Source organism: Narcine bancroftii, chromosome 1 (assembly GCF_036971445.1).
Source record: "Narcine bancroftii isolate sNarBan1 chromosome 1, sNarBan1.hap1, whole genome shotgun sequence".
In the NCBI taxonomy this organism is placed as follows: Eukaryota; Metazoa; Chordata; class Chondrichthyes; order Torpediniformes; family Narcinidae; genus Narcine; species Narcine bancroftii.
Genome location: NC_091469.1, coordinates 431,144,237 through 431,166,038, shown reverse-complemented (window position 1 = coordinate 431,166,038; position 21,802 = coordinate 431,144,237). Strand labels below are relative to the sequence as shown.

Here is a 21,802-nt window from a genome sequence, read left to right as displayed (position 1 = left end):
GAATTTTCATACCTCCTAACATTACAATGAAATATTATTAAGGTGATGTCTGTGATTGGATTTTTGCATGTGCAGTGCAACCTGGCTAAAGTACAATAGAGAGTGATAGAACTGCCTTACAGTAGCAGCCAATATAAGCATCCTGAAGATAAAGACTCCAGTGCAGTTGAGAAATGCTTGATGAACAGAGATAGTGGCCTAGATATTCTAATGGGCACACTGGATGGCATAATGGCAGCATATTTTAAAAAAAACTACAAAATTCAGTAGTGTTCAAAGTGCAAGCCTTGAAGGAACTCAGGATTAGGTCTAGGTAATGAACATTACCACTGGTTAATCTTGTCCTTTTGTGGGGTTAGTGAGAAGGTCTGTGATCAGGGAGGAACTCTATCAGTGAGCAAGTTTGGGACATGAGCGATATGGTGACATTTGGCTTAATCATCAGGTTTGGTGGTAACAGTTGAAAATCAGGGTTTCTGATACAAGAATTAAGATGGGGACCAGGGTTATTAAAAAAAGTATAGGTGAGCCGTGTCTTTCTAAACAGTTCAGGCAACAGGGATTCGCCTGGCAGAATTGTGGGCTGAGAAATGGCTGATGGAATTTAATGCAGATAAGTGTGAGGTGTTACATTTTGGAAAGGCAAATCTAAATAGGTCATATGCATTAAATGGTAGGCTATTGAGATGTGCAGAGCAACAAATGGATTTAGGAGTTATGGTAAATAGTACCCTCAAGGCTGATACTCAGGTAGATGGAGTGGTGAAGAAGGCATTTGGAATGTTGGCCTTCATAAATCGGAGTATTGAATTCAAGAGTAGGGAGGTTATGATAAAATTGTACAAGGCATTGGTGAGGCCAAATTTGGAGTACTGTGTACAGTTTTGGTCACCAAATTATAGGAAAGATATAAACAAAATAGAGAGAGTGCAGAGAAGGTTCACGAGAATGTTGACAGGATTTCAAGGTTTGAGTTACAGGGAAAGGTTGTGCAGACTGGGGCTTTTTTCTCTGGAGCGTAGAAGATTGAGGGGGGACTTGATAGAGGTGTTTAAGATCTTAAAAGGGACAGACAGAGTAAATGTGGATAGGCTTTTTCAATTAAGAGTGGGGGATATTCAAACTAGAGGGCATGGTTTAAGATTGAAGGGGGGAAATTATAAGGGGAACATGAGGGGAATTTTCTTTACGCAGAGGGTGGTGGGGATGTGGAATGAGCTTCCGGCAGACGTGGTCGAGGCGGGATCATTGGTTACATTTAAGGAAAGACTGGATAGTTACATGGAGAGGAGAGGACTGGAGGGGTATGGACCGGGTGCTGGTCAGTGGGACTAGGAGGGTGGGGATTTGTTACAGCATGGACCAGTAGGGCCGAACTGGGTTTTTCTGTGCTGTAAGTGGTTATATGGTTATGTAATTCACAAATTACTACCAGAGGAAAAAAAAAGTTATGAAATTAAAAAAAAACTTTTTTTTCCTTCTAACTCACAGGCACAGATAATATGATTTAGCATCATGGAAGATCATGACACAGGCTGTCTTCTATGATCTCAACACCCCTCCTCACACCACCCCATAATGCAGGATAGGCTGTATACTATGGTGTGAAAGCCACCTTTTTTTGGGAATGCCCAATGATGGTTGGTGTGAGGACAATTTGGTCAAGTTTATTTTGCAATATGTATGACAGACATTGGAATCTCACCCTGAGTGAAAATGCTCAGCTGAATTTCTGGAGTGCTGTTAGTTGACCCAGAACTGAGCATCTGATCTTCCAAAATATCTGCCTTCATCCACAAATGTGGTTTCCCCTCCACCACCATCAACTCAGCCGTCACCTGCAGCTCCTCCATCTCCCGATCATCTGCCCTGGCCCTCTTTGCTACCAGATGTAACAAATATAGAATCCCCCTCATCCTCACCTACAACCCCACCAGCCTCCACATTCAACACATCATCCGCCAGAATTTTCCAGCACTTACTACAGGATCTCTTCACCAGATACAATTTTCTTTCTCCTTCCCTCTGTGATTCCATCATAAACTCATCGCTCCCCTATGCCTGCAGGAGGTGCAACTCTTGCACCCACACCTCCTTCCTTACCATGGTCTGGGGCCCCAAACAGGCTTTTCAAGTGAAGCAACACTTCATTTGTACATCCAGAGGACTTATCTACTGCATCTGGTGCACCCTTTGTGGCATTTTCTTCATTGGAGAGACCGGTCACAGACTAGGAGATCACAGTGGTCAGCACTTCCACTCCATTTACAACCACAACAATGGCCCAGTGGCCAACTGTTTCAATTCCAAGTCATACTCCCAATCTTACATCTGTCCACGGCCTTGTGTTCTATCCGACCCTGATCACCCGCAGATTGGAGGAATACACCTAATTTTTCGTCTGGGCACTCTCCAGTCAGATGACATTAACATTGACTTTACTGCCTTCCACTAAACCTCCTTCCACTAAACCTCCTTGCCTTTTCTTTCCTCTCCCCCTTTTCCTGTCTTTCCAGTTTTTCTACCCACCCAGCCATCCCTCCTTCCCCTGTTGCTGCTGTCCCCTCATCTCCTGCCTTTGCAAGAAGTGGGGAAGTGGTTGAGGCTGCTTCATTAAACATATTTAAAATTCGATTAGATAAATTTTTACATGATAGAGGAATTAGGGGATATGGGGAGAAGGCAGGTAGGTGGAGTTAGGTCATAAATTAGATCAGCCATGATTGTATTAAATGGCGGAGCAGGCTCGATGGGCCATTTTTAGCCTACTCCTGTTCCTACTTCCTATGTTCCTATGTAACCCCCACCCCATTCTTTTGTTCGGATGCTTGCAGACATTTTCTCATACTTTGATGAAGGTCTCAAGCCCGAAATGTCAGTTATGTACCTTTCCTACATAAAGGACACTGACCTTCTGAGCTTTTCCAGGATTTTGTGTTTTTTTTACTTCAACCACGGTGTCGACAGAACTTCGTGATTTACATCTGAACTTTTGGGTCACTAAGTTTCTCCTTCCATGACAGTGCATGAGTGGAGTATCTATAGCTACACTGGGCATGTGTCTAATTGCTTTCAGTTGTCTCTCTTCATTGTTCTGTATATTTAAAGAGAGAGCGCACTGATAAAGTATTTCAAACCAAGCGACCACTGGCTTGCCTCTAACTTCTTGCACGAAGGTGCAGCCATTTCCAACAAAGACAAGAATAAGTGTGAAATAAGGAGACATCTGGTCATTCCCTGCATATAATAATACCTGGTAGGAAGAACCTGTGGATTCTGCAAGGAGATAGATCAAAGAGATCAGCATGCTATCCAGTTTTAAACAGCCCCCATCACACTTGTTCAGAAACTATTATGATACAATACAGGAGTTTCCAGGAACTTTTTGTTATTATTTTTCAAAATGATTCCATCTGAGAGTGACCTACATTGGTTACACAAAAGAGAGACACAAGAAAAGTAATTTTAAGGATGCAAAACGTGAAGACTTCTCTGTGGTTATGCAAGAATTTGAATTCATCAATCACTCCTGTGAATAAGAGAATGAAGAAAGAAGCATTCTTCTGGGTGAGGAGGTGGCACACAGAATTGGAACTATCTGGCCTTCCACTACTAGCTTAACTGAACAAAGATTGACAAATAACTGTCAATAAACCACAATACTTCCATTATCATCAGCAAAATCAAAATTTGGCAGATGGACTAAAATTTCAGCTCTCAGGGTTAAAGGACCAGTCAAAATGAACTTACCATAAAACCAAGATACTCCAATGGTTTCAATAAGCACTCCAAACAAAATGGCTGTTTCTGCTGCAAACTTGTCAAGCAACGTGAACACATAGATGCCACCCTAGACACAAAAGACATTCCAAGAGAGGTAACAACAGATGATATGTGTGATGGGCAAACAACATTTGAAAATCAAATCCAATCTGCAATGGTGGATCTCTGTCCAATCAAGTAAAGGTTTAGGACCATGATGACATCATTTAACCAAACTGCAGTGTCAACTTTCTTAAACAATACTGAGAATTGGGACAAGTGTGTGGCGTTGCACTTTCAGAAATCAAATGCAAGGGGAATTTATACAGCATGGGTCTTAAAAGCATGAATGTGCAGTGAGATCTAGTGGTCGAGGTCACACAAGTAGAAAAGATGGTAAAAGTAAGGAGCTTAGCTTCATTGGGCAGAGTGCCAAATATGAAAGTAAGGAAGTTATCATGCAGCTCCACAAAAGGTTCATCAGACCGCAGTTGGAGTATTGGGCCCAATTCTAATCACCTCCAGTACAGGAAAGGTACAGAAGAGATTTACCTGGATGCTGCCTGAATTTGAAGATATGGCCTAAAGGAGAGGTTGGATACACTTGGGTTGGTTTTTTTTATGGAATGTTGCAAGCTGAGGGGTGACCTGATAAAGTTTAGAAAATTATGAGAGTCATTGATAGGATCGACAGAAACTTTTTTTGTAAGGTACAAAGGTAGGAATTTACATTTAAGGTAGAGGGTGGGGGGTGGGAGGTTTAAAGTAGATGCATGGAGCAAGTCTTTTTTTTACACAGTGGCAGGTGACTTCAAAAGAGTGTTAGCAGTAGCGATGGAAGCAGGTAGAAATATTTGAGGCTTCGGGATAAATATGAACATGCAGGGATTAGAGAGATATGTATTATTTGCAAACAATAGAGGTTTAACGTGGTAAATTTGGGCATCATTCTTGGTGCAATCACATGGTCTATTCCTGTGCTGTATTCTAATGTTTACCAGCAAAGGAAATTTTTGTTATTATTTTTCAAAATGATTCCATCTGAGAGTGACCTACATTGGTTACACAGAAGAGAGACACCAGAAAAGTAATTGTAATAATGCAAAATGTGAAGACTTCTCTGTGGTTACGCAAGAATTTGAATTCATCAATCACTCCTGTGATGACCGATTCCATGCCGCCCATCTGTAGGAACAGGAAAAACAGTTACAGAAGTAGAGGATTCTTAATGCTGGGACTGTACCTCTTTGTAAATTACTGAAAAGATACATCATAAGCTGTCACAACTTTTTTTTCACGTACTTGCTACCAGCTTCCCTTTCAAATGCTACTGTGATCAGGGTGCGACTGCATTGATGACTTGCACTTCACCCAGCCCAGCAACCCCTGGATGGCAGCTTTCTGGCTCCTTGGAAATGGAAACCAATTCTGGCTGCAAACAGCAAGAAAGGATAGGAAGAAGCGATCCTGAAGTGAGCATCGGCCAAGATATGACGCAAGACTTGCTGCACAGAGTGAAGGAATGGGCCCACGATGGGATTAAAAAGTTAGAAAATAGACAAAGTAGCCAAAGGACAGGTAGGAAGCAAGATGGGGAGAGAGATGCAGAGGAGAAGGAAATAGTGAAGGCCATGGGTTAAATGTTGAGGAGAGAATATTTTTTTTTAAATGCTAGTTGTGAATTAGAAAGTTGAAGTCATGTAAAAAAAGACAAGCTGAACAACAATAAACAAAAGTGAGATGAGAGACATTTGTTGGTTCTGCCCACTGCTAATACCCTGATTGTTGAGAGTGGGAGATTCAGTATTGGTAACAGTGTGTGAAGGATGGATTGTTAGACTCAGTCTGCTCACGGCCAACGATACTTGACGAACAATGTCATGTGGACTTGGTGTTGTTTCACTCTCTGAAAAGGTGTACATCCAATGATCAGTGATAATTTCCCACCACCCACACCCCCCGACCTCCCCATTGACTTCCTGATGAAAGTAAGGTCTCTGGAGAACAGCTAAAGTTGCTCATACTGTCGTCACCTGCCTGAAGTATTCTGGCAGTGAGGTCTGAAAGATGATTGACGGTCAACAATCAGGACCATTTTCCTTCATCAAGAATTTTCTTGTTCAGTAACTGTAAAAGTTCATTAACTTTTCAATTCACTGCAGCTCCATTACCTACTTTTACCAATTCCTGTGAATCAGAGTTCAGCAATCTTAAGCTCATCTTCACACTAGTTGCAGCAATGAAGTTTGGTAAACTGAGCTGCATGAACACATATTGGCTGTATTTGACCATTGGCAGAAACATAAAAAAAGACAACACAGGCACAATTTTGCTCTTCTTTCTTGTAGAATGTGGTGGCACAAAATGGCCAGTAGCATCAAAGAGCTAGAGAAAGATGTGCCTGTGGTAAGCAATGAGGCAGAGTTGAAAGGATTGTCAATGAAGTTGTCCTCTTAATATCCTGCATCCTTCACTCACCCCACTTTAACACTCACCCCACTTTAACACCCACCCCACTTTAACACCCACCCCACCCCCCCCCCCCCCCCAACAGACATCGAGTGAACAGGATTGAAGCAGATTTGGAGAATTTCTTTTTTCCCCCAGGAGAATGTATGAATGATGAATTCACAGTAGGGACATTGAAATGAATTAATGCCTTTCTCAGATTTATGTTGCAGAAAACTGAAAGCTTTGAGAATGGTGCGTCCTTATATTGGTAGTGAAGAGTCCCATTTGTTTTATTGATCTTTAAATGATAAAATTATGCACTCACTGCACTGTCCAGCCCAAGAGTCAGAAGCATGATGAAAAAGATGACTGACCAGACTGACGAACCAGGAAGAGTGGCAATTGCTTCTGGGTAAATGATGAAGACCAATCCGGCTTCTGAAAAAAAGTTACTTTTTTTAAAATTTCAAGATAATGTGATCCATTGGATGATGCTGTTAAAGCCCAGCATCACTTCCCCTTCAAAGAAGGCAAATTATCAAAAACAAAAATTAATCAAGGTTTATCAGCTCTTATAATATTTTTAAAAGGAGAAAAGTATTTCACTAATTTAAAATTTGAAGCTCATTAAAAGAAACATTTGTGAATTTGACTTTGAACCTATTCTCATGCAAAGATGCCAAGCCATTCCTTGCAAAAACAAAGTGCAGTAAAATCCCTATTATCCAAAATTCATGCAACTAGCATCCCCAAGCAACTGGCAAAAAAAAACTGGGGAAAATAAATAGATAAAAAATGCAATAGTTTAAAATTGGCACCCCCTAGTGGTCAGTTCACCAATCCACTCAACACACAGTCTCAAACAACCGGCAAATTCACTTATCCAGCTTCTATCAAACCCCAAAGGAGCTGGATACCGGGGGTTTTACTGTACACTGGTGTTTTGTTTTATTCAGGTGATTATTGGTTGCATAGAATGAATAGGGGAGAAATAAACTCCATGTCCTCACCGCCGGTGGCCACATCCTCCAGAGACACCCCACGCCGCTTTGACATGTAGCCCAGGAAAGAGAAGACAACAAAACCAGAGAAGAAACTTGTCACCGAATTGACGGAACTGGTAATAATGGCATCCCTGAAAAAAAAATTAAGTTATGGTCTGAGGGGGATAGAGAAATGAAGGGCCATGTATCATAGACAAAGATTTTGCTTCTAGTAGGACAACACATCCCTGAAATACAGTATTAAGAAGCATCCTGATGAAGCATCTCTGGTGGACATGTCAGTTACAGGGATTGATCCATGGCTTCTCAGCATTGGAAAGAACCAAGTCTTCATCATAATGTTGCATGCCTCAGCAAGCCTACCTTCTACAAGGCACCAAACACAAAATATGAGAGCATATCAAATCTTCTTGTATATTATCATTTGACTGTACATATACAACCAAACAAAACAAGACCACAGTGCCAATACACACACACAAACACACAATGCACAACACATAATAATCACATATACATATCACAAGAATATAAGAACATTAAATAAGATACATAATATCAATAATTTGTAATAATTTACTTTGTAAATTAATTTGTAATTAATTTGTAAAATAATTTGTAATAATTTACAATCACACAGCCTGCAAGAAGAAACTATCCTCAGCCCTGATTTCGATACTCCTGTACCCCTTCTTCTTGATGGTAGTCAAAGATACTATGTGATGGATGGAAAGAGTCCTCAATAATTCTTTGATCCCTATTTAAGCAATATTCCTAATGAATGCTGTCAATCAAAAAGAGAGACCCCAGAAAGCAGTGACTCAGATTGTAGTGTCTGGATCAGTGGAATGGCCCTTTTGTACCAAGTAACTACTGATGAAAATTTATGCCCAGAATCAAGTTAATAGTACCAAGTTAAGGTTTAAACAATCTTGGCCCTGCTCTGATTCACATGGGTGCTATAGCCTAAAACTAGGCACAGTAATCTCAGGTCTTAGCCTTTGAAACTCAAAGGGTAAGTGAGTGACAAATCCAATAATTGCAGGAAAGCATTAAGCAGTGTGGTTTACACTAGCAATAAATACATACAGCACAACATGGGATCTAGGACAATTCAGAGGAACTGGTGGAAATGCTTGTTATCACCACCACCTGTGCATACATGAAAGTCCCCATTAATTATGGCATCATCTTCGTTACCTTTATCACCATGATTATCCACCCTTATCAAAATAAAGCTGACTTTACTTCTGAGCTCAGATTCTTCCTCATTATTGGAATAAGATAATCTTTTTGTGTCCATGCATCAGCAGCCCATTTCATCCCACTGTCTGCCTTTCCAAAGCATCAGATTCTCTGGAATGTTCAGCACCTAATCTTGGTCACCTTGGCACTATGCCTTTTAGATTAAATCTGTTCCTCTCTGTTGTTGGCAGTAACTCATCTATCACATTATGGGCTTATTCAATTTTGATAGAGAGCTTTTCATTTTAATTTATTATCTTTACATTTTTCCTTATATACTGATTCAGATGGTTCCTTTATGTCACAGTCTGGTTGTTATTACCAATGGCTATCCCATCTAAGTGAAAGGGCTCCAGCTATGACTGCTTTTTTTTGGCTATGTGGAGCAGTCTACACAGCCAAGACCCCTCAACTCTTAGTTCCGCACACCCACCTCTTGCTTGTTGTTACCAAAAACAATGCATTGTGTTATTGCCATCTTTTAAAAAAAAACTTTCTCCCTGTTGTCTTCCACACTATATTTGTTGTCTTTAAAACGTAATCTACGACCCCCGTTCATTGCTGTCACAGGACACTGGATCACACCCAGATATTTGCAAAGACCATCCCTTTGCATTTCACCCCATTATTGGCCCAGTGCCTTGAGCATTTGTATCCCCATTTCAAACTACACTTAGAACCATGTATTTACCCAGATGTTTACAAATATTCTACATCCATAATTAATGATGAGTCAAAAGACTGAGATGGAGCAGGCACGTGTAGACAATTGTACATCAATAGGAGTAACACCATTTACAGCAATGGAATTACAATAAAACATGAAGTACTTTAATTCCTTATCAGTTGCCTACATTGTAGTTTAAAATATACTTGTCATAATTTAAAATGATATAATTATCTTTTGTTCCTTATTATAGTCATCTCTCTTACATTCTTTATTCCTTATTTTTTTCTTTAAGTGGGAGCTCTCGGTTTACCTTTATGCATTTAAGAGGAGATTAGGAGATTAAAAATCCAGAAGTGGCTTTTGTGTATTTTCTTGATAGTTTCTGCTGGTCTACCATAATCTCAGAATGCAAGAGATGTGACGGTCTTAAGGGAAGGAAAAGAAAATTCCTCAGAAAATTATTTATTGTGTTTCCTGAGTATATTAACTAGCTCTAGTCTCCTGTATTGGATCTGAAACCAATCTGCATAGTTTCCCAGGCCAACCTGGTTCATCAATGACCTTGGTTGTCTCTTCCCCTCACAAGGTCAGAAACCAGAATGTGCTCTGGTGACTGTACAATACTCATTTGTATTTCTTCAGATAATAATAGTTCTTATCCACGGCAGTTACTCTGCACTAGATTGTGGCTACACAGAATGATTGGCACGAATGTTATCTTCTTGGATTAGACAAAGGGCAATTATCTCAGACAATTGAAAGGGTCCGTCTCCTTTCTGAACATTCTATGGAATTACCATTTCCCATATCGAGAGAGCAACCATTAAAAGGGCAAGGCAACAAAAGTATTGTGGCTATGAGAGCAGGTCAGATGTTAGTTGCCCTGTGGAGAGCAATTCCCCATCCTTTTACTCCCAAAATATTTTCCACCATCTTTAATGCACAAGTCAGCAATGTGATGGAGAACTCTCCACTTGTGTGGATGAATGCAGTTCATATTTTCAAGAGCCTCAGTTCTTGAAATATTGCTGGCTCTTCACTTACCTCAAAAACTACAACTCATACATAAGGTTGCTCTTCATTGACTACAGCTCAGTCTTCAATATAATTATTCCCTCAGTGCTGGTCAAGTAACTACAAACTCTAGGCCTTTGTACCCTTCTCTGCCACTGGATCCTTGACTTTCTCATCTGAAGACCACACTCAGTACAAATTGAAAACGTCTCCTCCTCATCAACATAGGCACACCCCAAGGATGCGTGCTTAGCCCACTGCTGGACTCGTTATACACCCACAAATGTGTGGCCAGGCACAAATCCAATGTCATCTACAAGTTTGCCAATGACAACACAGCTGTCGACAGAATCACAAATGGCAATGAGGAAGCATACAGGAGGGAGATAAATCAGCTTATTGGATGGTGTAATGACAACAATTCTGTGCTCAACATCAGCAAAACCAAGGAGATGATTGTGGACTTCAAGAGGAAGTCAGGGGAACACAACCCACTCCTCATCGAGGGCTCAGTAGTGGAGAGGGTCAAGAACTTCAAATTCTCGGGTGTCAACATCTCTGAGGATCTGACCTGGAGCCTCCATGTTGATGCAATCGCAAAGATTTCCCTGCTACCATCAGGGAAAAGGTACAGGAGCCTAAAGTGGAGCACGCAGCAGCACAAGGACAGCTTCTTCCCCGCTGCCATCTGATTCCTGAATAATCAATGAATTGAAGACCTTACTTTTCATGCACTGTTATTGGTATTATTTTAATAGTAATGTTTTAAGATGGTTATATGTATGAATGTTTGCTCTACGATGCTGTTGCAAACACGAAATTTCACAACAATAAATCCTGATTCTGATTCTCAAGTTAAATATTCACTCACTCCACACCATGGCACTGCAGCTGCAGCATAATGCTCTGCATCAATTCACCAAGGCTGCTTTGACACAACACCCTCCCCATCAATGCCATGATCTTTCAGGTCAATGGCAGCAGGTGCATGGGGATTCCACCAGCCTCCAAGTCAAACTGAAGATATATTGTGTTTTATTGTTCTTGGCTGGAGTTTCTTACCCAACCACACAAATGGATGTGTCTTCACAAATTGCATTTGGTCAAAGGAGATGGTTTAGCACTGTAATGGTTGATCATAGAGGTGTTTACCTCACCTGCGAACCCCGAATCAGATAATTAGTGACGAAGAATTGGCAGACATTCCCATATCCATGAGAGAATAAAAAAATGAACCATGTGGTTGATTTTTAAGTGCACATGTTACCTTAGAAGGACTTACTTTTGTCTCTTGATAAGGTAACTAGAAAATAATAACTCAGATGGCGATAACAAATTACTAGTCAATTTATAGTTAAGGTTTTGAATATTCAAAAAGGCATTAGAACCATGACACAAATAAACAAGACCTAGCAAAATAGCCTACCTGTAGCAATTGTTATGAAATTTGTTATAGCTTGCAAATGCTATTAATACACCAAAACCCACTCCAAGAGAGAAACATATCTGTGTGGCTGCATCTATCCAGACCTACAACAACAGATACACAAAGAAGCTGTTATTAGAGATAATTGCAGGAACCTATTCAGCACTGAGATGAAAGACAATATTAAAATAAGGGCAATCTGTAGAATTCTTTTTGTTCCTAATTTGGTTACTAGGCATTTAGGGAAAGATGCATAAATTGATTCTTCATATATATATATATTATATATATATATTTCTATTTGCAGAAAATTTAGCAAAAACAAAACTGGATTAAAACATTCTGTGCAGGGAGTCAATAAATGTACAGAGAAATTTTTCTGAAATTGTGCTGAATTATTTAATATTGATCGGTTACTGGCATTTAAATCAGAGCTGTTATACCTGCCATTGAAAAGCCAGGATCTATTTCCATGGCAACTTCCACAAGTAAATAAAATCATAAAATAATCAAAGCAAATATCACTTTTCTCAGAATTATTAGAAATATAATTTCAAATGATCTGGAAATTGTGGTTTTGAAACAACAAATTAAAGCCATGTTTTTATTGCAAACTACAAGCACACACTTTATCTTCCCACTGAATTATTTTCATTAAAATAACATATTTGCACACAAATTACTCAGACATGTGATCCTCTTTCTAATCTGTTTTTAGCAGAAGCACGTGTGTGCCTATTCGTGATTTTCATTTGTTAACTCTCGCCATAACCGGGTACTGTCAGCTTCCATTCTTAAGCAATGTAACCAATATCATTGGAAAGGGGTGCTCCAAGATGATTCAGCAGATTACATCCACTGATGTTGGGCTGCACCAGCTGATAATATGGAACTAGTAGGAATGGAAACTTGCAAATGTAGAGGACAGCGTAATGCAGAGAAAGCACAAATATGCATTTTCAGCACGACCAGGTCCATAAGATTAAATGCAATTGTATTTCTTTTGTTTTCCATTTTTGAAGCCTCCCTGTGTTCCATCACCTATTAAACCAGTAAACATTAAAAGTAATCATTATGCAATATCATGCCATTATTTAAAAAGTGCAGGGGAGAACAAGTCAGTGAATTACAGGCCAGTGAGCTCAATACCTGTGGTCAGAAAAATACTGGAGGGAATTCTGGGGCAGAATCTGCCAGCAATTGAATAGGCAGGAGTTGATTGGAGGTAGTCAGCATGGCTTTGTAAATGGGAGATTATGTCTCATGATTCTGATAGAGTATTTCTGAAAGCAGTGATGAAGACGATTGATGAGGGCAAGACAGTGGACATTGAACATGTAGACTTTAACAAAGCCTTCGACAAGACCCCCATGTCCCCATGGAAAGTTAGATCACATAGGGATCCAAAGGAAGAGGGGAAGTTTGCCCATTAGATCCAACATTGAATTAATGGAAGGATTCCGAAAGTAGCAGCAGAGGAATATTCTTCTGATTGGAGGCCTGTGATAGTGTTGTGCCACAGGGATTAGTACTGCATCCACTGATGTTTACTGTCTTAATGGTTTAGATGGCAATGCAGTTAACATGGTTAGTAAATTTGCTGATGTCACCAAACTTAGTGGTGCAGTGGACAAAGAGGAAGGATATGAAAGTTAAAATTGAATCTAGATTAGTTGGGAAGCGAATCGAGGAGTGGCAAATGGATATTAACTCTGAGAAGTGTGAAGTGTTGCACTTGGTAAGTCAAACCAGAGTAGAACTTACACCATGAAAGGGAGGCCCCTGAAGAGTATTGTAGAATAGAGAAACCTCAGGGTATTGGTGCATGCTTCCTTGAAAGTGGCAACGCACGTGGGCACGGTGGTGAATAAATTGTTTGGCATCCTTGTCCTCAATGAGTGGAGTATCGAGATGAAAGGTTTTGATCTTCAATGAATTGACGAAACAAGACCTTGATTACTTTGTTCATTTCTGGTCAACTAGCTATAGAAAGGACATACAAGTTGTAAGAATGCACAGGAGATTCACCAGGATGTTGCCAGGACTGGAAGGCTTGATTTATAGGGAGAGTTTGAATATTTTCTAGTGTATGGGAGGCTGACAGGTGACCTTGTAGGTTTATAAAATTATCAGAGGCATGAATAAAGTGGATTTTCAGTCTTTTGTCGCAAGATAGATGGATTCTAGAACTAGAGTACCTAGGTTGAAATGTGAGAGGGGAAATATGTATGGACCTGAAGGGCAACCTTTTCACTCAGAGGGTAGTTCGTATCTGAAACAAGTTGCCAAAAGAGACTACAAAAGTAGGCATGATTCTGATGTTCAAAAGACATTTTGACAGATTTATCTTATAGCACTTGGAAGAATCTGGACCAAATGGTGGCAAATGGGAGTAGCCCAGTATACTATATTGATTGGCATGGACAAGTTGGGCTGAAGGGCCTATTCCTTGTAGCATGTCTCCCATTCATCTAATGGGAACTATTGATCTAAATTTAAGTTTGTCAGGAAAGCTGTTGTAGGAACAACCACAACCTCTGGTTACACTGTGACATAATTCTTTAAAAGCAAAAGATGGAAGCACCAGCAACATTGGGGGTTGAGGGAAAACTGATGGTGTCTTTGTGTTAATTGGAACCTGGGAGGTTAAGAGAGATTATAGACTATGGGTCTGCATGGTGAATAGCACCAATGGGAAGGGCTTTGGATAGAATGGGAACCTGTTAAAAACACTGGACAATAGTAAATGTGACTTTCCACTTGGAGTACAACTTGAGCAAAGATAATCAAATGCTAAGGGCCTACAAATTCATTGTCCTCAAGGAAACCATGGTCCATTACATTTACAAAGTGCATGGATGTCCATTTCAGTTATTGGTCTATCCTTCAAAATCCAAAAGTTACCCAAGGCCCAGAGCAAAAAGCAAGATGGAAAGGCCCTTACTTACTTCCCTTCACCTCCTGCACCATCAGCAGGCAAGTAAAGGGTCACAGCCTGCGACCAGACAGTTGTGGAGGAGCAGAATTCCAGTGCAGTCTGACTGAGGCCTTGGGGGTGCAGGGAAGTGGAGAGAAGGGTTGAAAATGTGAGTAAATTGAATAGAGAATTTATGGGGAGCCCCTGGGAAGGATTTCATAAGATCCCATGTTTTCCTCCAACATCCCAAAATATGTGGGGTCCACTGAATGTTATCCCTTAGTTTAGGTCTGAATTCTACAGTGAAGAAACTGGCCCTTTGACTCAACTTGTCCATGCTGACCAAGGTTGTCCCATTTACCTACATTCAGCCCATATTCTTCTTAGCCTGTCCTATCCACGTACCCCATCTAAATGACTTTAGGACATTACATTTGTAACCATTTCTACCGCTGTCTTTGGCAGTTCATTCCATATAATTATGGCTCTCTTTGTGAGGAGGCAGTCCCTCAGGTCCCTTTTAAATCCTTCACATCTCACCTTACATTCATGCCCACTATTTTTTGATATCCCTGCAGAAAAAGACAAAGTTGTAACGAACCTCACCACTCCATTATCACTCCATAGTTGTGGGCCCCCACAGGATCAGGAGTTCCTTGTAGCGCAAAGAACTCTGGGGGGGGGGGGGGTGCATGATTTCCGAGTCGGGTGATTGTGATAGCATGCCAAATGTAATTATTTAAACGCCTTAAAGATTCCATTAAACTGTTCTTTTGGTTCAGCTCAGACAAATTCTGTTGTGCTTTATTCACTGCACCACTCACTACAAGTTTTCCTTATCTACACCTCTCTTGATTTTATAAACATCTTAGAGTTCTACACGGCCGGGAGAAAAGTCCCAGCCTATCCAGCCTCTCCTATTAATTCAAGGCTACCCATCCCTGTAACATTTTTGTGAAATATTTTCTGTATCTTTTCCAGCTTAATGATATCATTCCTACTGCTGGGTGACCAGAACTGCATACAATATTCCAATTGTGGTCTCACCAAAGTTTGTACAGTTGTAATATGATGTCCCTGCTGCTGTACTAAATGCCCTGTCTGATGAAGGGCAAGCATGCCAAATACCTTCTACCCTGTCCATCTATGTTGCTACTTTCATGGAATTCTATGTCTGTGTCTCCCAAATCTTTTTGTTCTACAACACACCTCGGAGTCTTAATCATTCTCCATACAAGTCCTGCTCTGGTTTAACCTACCAAAATGAAACACCTCACACTTGTCTGACTTAAATTCCATCTGCTATTCCTACATCCACTTTCCCAGTTTATCATGATCCTGCTGTAATTTTAAATAACCTTCACTATCTGCAATACAACTAATTTTATCATTATCCTCAAATTTACTAGCCATGCTAACTAATGAATAATGAGTTTATTGTCACGTACACAAGTACAATATACATACGCATCAAAATTCTTACTTGCTGCAAACAGCTTTGCAAGGTGCACCAACTACAATAATATGCATTAGATTACATACTATGTCAAGACAGAGAGAGATATTAAATACAAAATTGGTAATTGTCCACATTTTCAGTTAGTGCAAAAATCATATTTCTCAAAAGCACAAGCAGATCTTTTGGTGGTCCCGCACTTGTTTACAGTTAGGATTAGGGCAGTACAGGGATGCTTTAGAGCCTGATAACCATTGAATAAAAACCTGGCGACACTGGACTTCAGTCTTATATACATTCTGCCTGAAGGGAGCAGTGAAAAGAGATTGTGCCCAGGATGATGGTGATCCTTTTGGATGCTGGTTGCTTTCTTGAGGCAGGACCTTAAATATTTGTCTTCAATGGATAATGTTTGTAACGGACCTAGCTTGGCTTACCACTTTGCATCCTTCTACACTCCTGGCTACCTGAGTTTCCAAATCAGTCTGTGATATAACCATCAGTGTACATTCCATAGTTCATCTATAGATGTTTGATAGAGTACAGGTAGTCCTCAGCTTATGACAATAATTGGGACCAAAGGATTGGTCAAAACTCGGATTGGGCATAAGTTGGATTCCCATGTTTTAACAAGGTTTTAAAGCAAATTTTCAAAAATATTTTCAACTAATGAATCTTTAATGAAGAATCTCAGCAAATGTACAGTATTTTTTAAAAATTCAGTTGTATATGCAGGTGGACATAACTCGCTTAGGTCATAAGTTGAGGAGTACCTGCATTTAAAAACATGCAAAATCTCCTCAGTCAATCCAATATCTGTTCATACAGCAGCTCCGCTCTCTCAGGATTGGTCTGGTGAATCTTTATCTTTTCTCAGCAGCTTTCCTTGGGTAAGGAGGCAAAACTAGTGGACAATACCCCAGGGGTGATCCAGCAAAGGTCCACTGAAGTTGTAGGGTTGGACTTAATTTTCAAGACATTTCGATTGTAGGAACAATGAAATGCACCATTTGGTTTGTCTTAACTGTTGGCTTTTGGTGACTTGTATATAAGAATACCCAAACCCCTTTCTGCATCAACATATTTATGTTTGTCCTATCTCAGTGGTTAATGTTGCACGTTACGATTATGCTACATCTGCCATATACACATTTGCTGAATATATCCAAATTGCATTGAGGCCTCCTTCCGTCCTCTTCAAAACTCACAGTTTATGTGGGGGTACACTCAACTCATTCATATATCTTGGGGCCCAAGCACTTGTATGTTACTTGCAAGCTGGAAAAATACAAATATCCTTTTATCCTCCTCTCCATTTCCTGTTTGTCATCAATGGCGGGATAGTGCCACACATGTGCTTCCAGTATTACTTGATAACATTTTGTGTGGCACATCGAGTCTTCTTAAAGTCCAAATGCACCATATCTGCTAGTCTATCTGATCTATTCCTCGAGTTGCATTCTGACCAAACTCCAATGAGATTGTCAATTTTTTTTTTCCGTTTTGTTGCGTTTGTTTAATCCCATTGATGTTTTCTGGTACTTTCACATCCTTAACAATAAACTCTCATTTTCCACACTACTGATGCCAGGCTTTAATGAATCTAGATCTTTCCTTTTTTTTTCATCTGTTGCTTCATCAGAGACTATTGTATCTTTAACAATCTGTGCTGACTAGCTCCCAGAATCTTGTGTTTTTCAATTGCCCAGTATTTTACTAGCGTCATGAATTCTTGATCCAAGCATTCTGATCAGCAGACACAATTTTGGAAGGGATGCTGACAAATGAGTAACTGGAGTTTTTGCACAATGCTGTAATTTGAATTGCTCAATAAGGGAACAATAATTTTGTTTCAGTAGTTTCCCAAAGATTGAAGTAAAATTAAATGATCAATAAATTCAGTTTCATTGAAAGATTTTGCTCTATGTTACATCAATAAAAGTTATTCGTTTTCAGAGTGGACCATCTTTGCAATTGTGTCTGGATCAAACTGCAGCACTTCAGAAATTTGGGCACTTCCAGGAATTACTTGATGTTGCATGGATGATGTAATTTCCACTTAGTTTCATAGATGTCACTCCCTTTGTAATACTCCTGTAAGAATGCTCTCTGGGAGAATATTTCATATTGTCCCAAAGTGCGCTTGCTGCTTGCTGTTCTTGATCAACCAAGCTTACCCAAGTAGCACTGAGATGGGACATTGTGTCCCTGCCAGCTCCAACAGAGAATTCATATTAGTTCCACATCCCCCTCCTTCTTTCTATGTTGCCTTTCAAATTATTTCTCTCATAGTCCATCATCTCCTTTTTTGATTTCTCTTTGCCACTTACCTAGTCTACAAGTGTATTAAAGCCAAAAGCATATCAAGGGAAAGAATGGGATCCCTTAAAGTTTAACAAGGTCATCTACAATATGTGTGGAGCCACAGGAGATGGGTGAGGTCCTAAGTGAGTATTTCTCTACGTATTTACCATGGAGAAAGACATAGAGACTAGGGAATTTGGGAAGTAAATTGTGATGTCTTGAAGAGAACCCACATGATAAAAGAGGAGTGCTGGTGGTCTTGTGCATAAAAATTTTGATCAAGTGTGTGTCCAAGGAATTTATGGGATGTTGGGAAAGAAATTACAGGAGTGCTGGCAGAGATATTATCTTCAATGTTGAGCGTGGGTGAGGTGCCACTGGAGGGCCACTAAGTTGTGCATTTATTTTGAAAGGCTGTAAGGACAAACCAGGCAGGCTGATGAACCTAATGTCAGCCATAAAGAAATTACAAGGGGAATGCTGAGAGACAGAATCCACTTGGATTTGAAAAGCAAGTATCGATCAATGATAGTCACTGCTTTGTATATGGAAAATCCTGTCTCATGATTTTGATTGAGTTTTTTTTTGAAGAAGTGACAGATTTTATCTACCTGAACATTGGTGAGGCAGTAACAAGGTCCTGTATGGTAGGCTGGTTTGGTGTCAGATAGCATAAATCCAGGGTGAGCTGGTCAATTAGATACAAAATAGGTTGATGGTAGGACATAGAGGGTGGCAGTGAAGGGATGCTACTCAGAGTGGAGACTTGTGACCTGTGGTGTACCACAGGGATTGGTGCTGAGTTCATTGTTTGTCATCTAACTTAATAATAAAGTCATTCAACCATATTGTCCAATATAGTCAAGCAAATGTTAAGAAGACACACCAACACCTCTACTTTATATACTAGAGATAGACAAATAAGAGACTCACTTCAAAAACATTCAATTCTGACAGGGTTTGATATGCTGCCTGCAGTGTGTGGATGTTTGCCCCGGCTAAGCGAGCCCAGAAGTGGTCATCCTGCAATATAGGGCAAGGTATGCAGGACTGAGATGAAGCATTTCTTCATGCAGAGGGCAGTGGAGGTCAAGTCACTGAATGATTTAAGGAGTCAAATACAAAAAACATCAAGAGATATGGGTGGAGATAGGGAATAAGATATTGAAATTAAATATTAGCCATCAATGTATGGAATGAAGCATATTCAATGTACTGAATTGCCCACTCCTGTTTTTCTAATCTTCCCTTTTGAAGGTGGAAACAAACAATTCCAAGCATTTGCATCTTCATTTTATTTATTAATTTCAGTAATACACAATGACTACCTATTTTATCTCTTCCTCCTCTCCTCCTCCCCTTCTTCCTATCCATCCTGTAGGGGATGTTGATGGTTCGTTTCAGCCAGTTTTTGAGGTTTGTTATGAGTGTCCTGAAGTGGCTATACCCAGTGATCCTTGACAGGCGCTGCTTGCCACACATATAACATAGTGTATACATGGAAGTCTTCTGAAGCATCACATTTTTAAAAATACCCAGATCATTTTTCCAGTGCCTTGATGAGTGTCCAGATTTCACAACCACAGGATGGTGATGAAATAGCAAGCTGGAATTTTCTTTCCATTAAAAAAAAAATGGAATAGGCCCCTTCCAGCCCACGAGCTGATGCCGTGCAAAAACACTAATAAACCTACAACCCTTTAACATTTTGAAAAGGGTAGGAGGAAACCGGAGAACCCGGATGAAATCCACGAAGACACACTTACAGACAGTGCTGGTTTCAAACCCAGGTTGCTGGCAATGCTAACTGTGTCACCACTGCTGTTCATATGGATTATTTTTCCCCAATCTTGTCCATTTTCCCTCACCGAGCTGCATAATGTGGTTTGCAAATAAGAAATACAAATTATAGTCAGTGTATTTAATCAGGACTGTCTGAAGAAATCCCTGTCTATTATCACCAGCAAGTAACCTACAGTACCAGAGGTCCCAGAGCACTTGATTACTCCAAGATTACAAAAAGGAATGCCCATCATTTTTCCCCGAGGCCACATTTTGGCAAATCAGACCATTAGGCAGTTATCCTGCTACCTGCATACTGATAGAGCTTAAAAAGCAAGGCTCCAGAGATCAGGGCAGCAAGAATCTGGCTGCGAGAGCTGAAGAATGATTACAGGATTGCCTCGAGTCAGTGGATTGGACTATGTTCAAGAACTCAGCTGAGGATCTGAATGATTACACCAGGGCTGGTACAGACTTTATTAAAAGAGTTGAGGATGAGAGTTCCCCCCACCAAATCATTCAGGGATTTGCCTATCCGAAAGCCCTGGATGAACAATTAAATCTGAAAGCTAGATCACGCACATTTAAGTCCAGAGATCCAGAACACTATAAAAGGCGTAGGTATGACCCATGGAAAGACATCTCCTGAGTGAATTGGGGATTCCAGAGTAGAATGGAATAAACAAAAGATACCTGACAGCTGTGGAAGGTTTTAAATGACATAACCTGCTCAAAATCTATATCCTGTGCAATAGGAGACAGCAAAGCTTCACTGCTAGATGAGCTTAATGCCTTCTATGCCTGATTTGACCACCAGAACAAGGAGGAAACACCATTCACCCTCACATCCACTGTCAGTATCTAAAGATGACATGCAGGTTGCCTTTTGGAGAGTGAACCAAAGAATCTGGTGTAGAGTGCCTGGCTGTGACCCGAAAACCTATGCTGACCAACTAGCTAATATATTCAGAGATACCTTCAACATTTCACCCGCCTGTTTCAAATAGGCTTCAATCGTACTGGTGCCCAAGAAGAGCGTGGTAACCTGTCTAAACGACACTCACATCCAAGGTGATGAAGTGTTCTGAGAGGCTAGTGTTGAAGCATATCGGTTCCTGTCTGAACAGTGACATGGACATGGGCAATCATAGCAACTGGTCTACTTCAGATGTCATCTCACTGGTTCTTCACAAAACCCTTGAACATCTGGACATTAAAGATGCATATTTAAGGATGCTCTTTACTGACAGCTCAGTATTCAACATCATCATCCCTTAAAACTTATTAGTAAACTCCAAGACTTGGGCTTCAACACCCATTTATGCAATTGGATTTTGGATTTCCTCACCTCTAGACCCCAGTTAGATCGGCAAAAGTATTTCCTCCATAATCTCCATCAGCACTGGAGCACCACAGGGATATGTATTTATCCCCCTGCTCGACTTGATTTATGCCTATGACTAAGTACAAAAACAATAAGTTTGCTGATGACACCACTGTAGTGGCTGTATAAAAGGGGTAATGAGACAGTATACAGTTGGGAAATTGAAAACTTGGCTGAATGGTGTACTAACAACAACCACTCACTTAATGTCACCAAGACCAAGGAACTGATTGTGGACTTCAGGAAATGAAAACCAGAGGATTGCAATCTAGCAAACACTGGAGAATTAGAGGTGGAGAGCGTGAGCATCTTTAAATTCCTGGGTGTTACTATTTCAGATAACCTTCCCTAAACCCATCACATTAATGCCATTGTTAAAAAAATGAC

At 40.3% G+C, this 21,802-nt stretch overlaps 1 protein-coding gene across 1 annotated transcript in view; it reads right to left on the bottom strand.

Annotated features, from left to right (window-relative positions):
* The window catches only part of slc6a3 (solute carrier family 6 member 3), a 43,399-nt gene that overhangs the window by 4,692 nt on the left and 16,905 nt on the right, over nt 1-21,802 (bottom strand). Inside the window, exons 6-10 of the mRNA XM_069916584.1 lie at nt 11,573-11,676; nt 7,224-7,348; nt 6,539-6,651; nt 4,819-4,947; nt 3,751-3,850 (exon numbers count right to left, since the gene is read on the bottom strand). Of these exons, the coding sequence (XP_069772685.1) occupies nt 3,751-3,850; nt 4,819-4,947; nt 6,539-6,651; nt 7,224-7,348; nt 11,573-11,676 (571 nt within the window). The remainder of the gene's footprint in view (nt 1-3,750; nt 3,851-4,818; nt 4,948-6,538; nt 6,652-7,223; nt 7,349-11,572; nt 11,677-21,802) is intronic.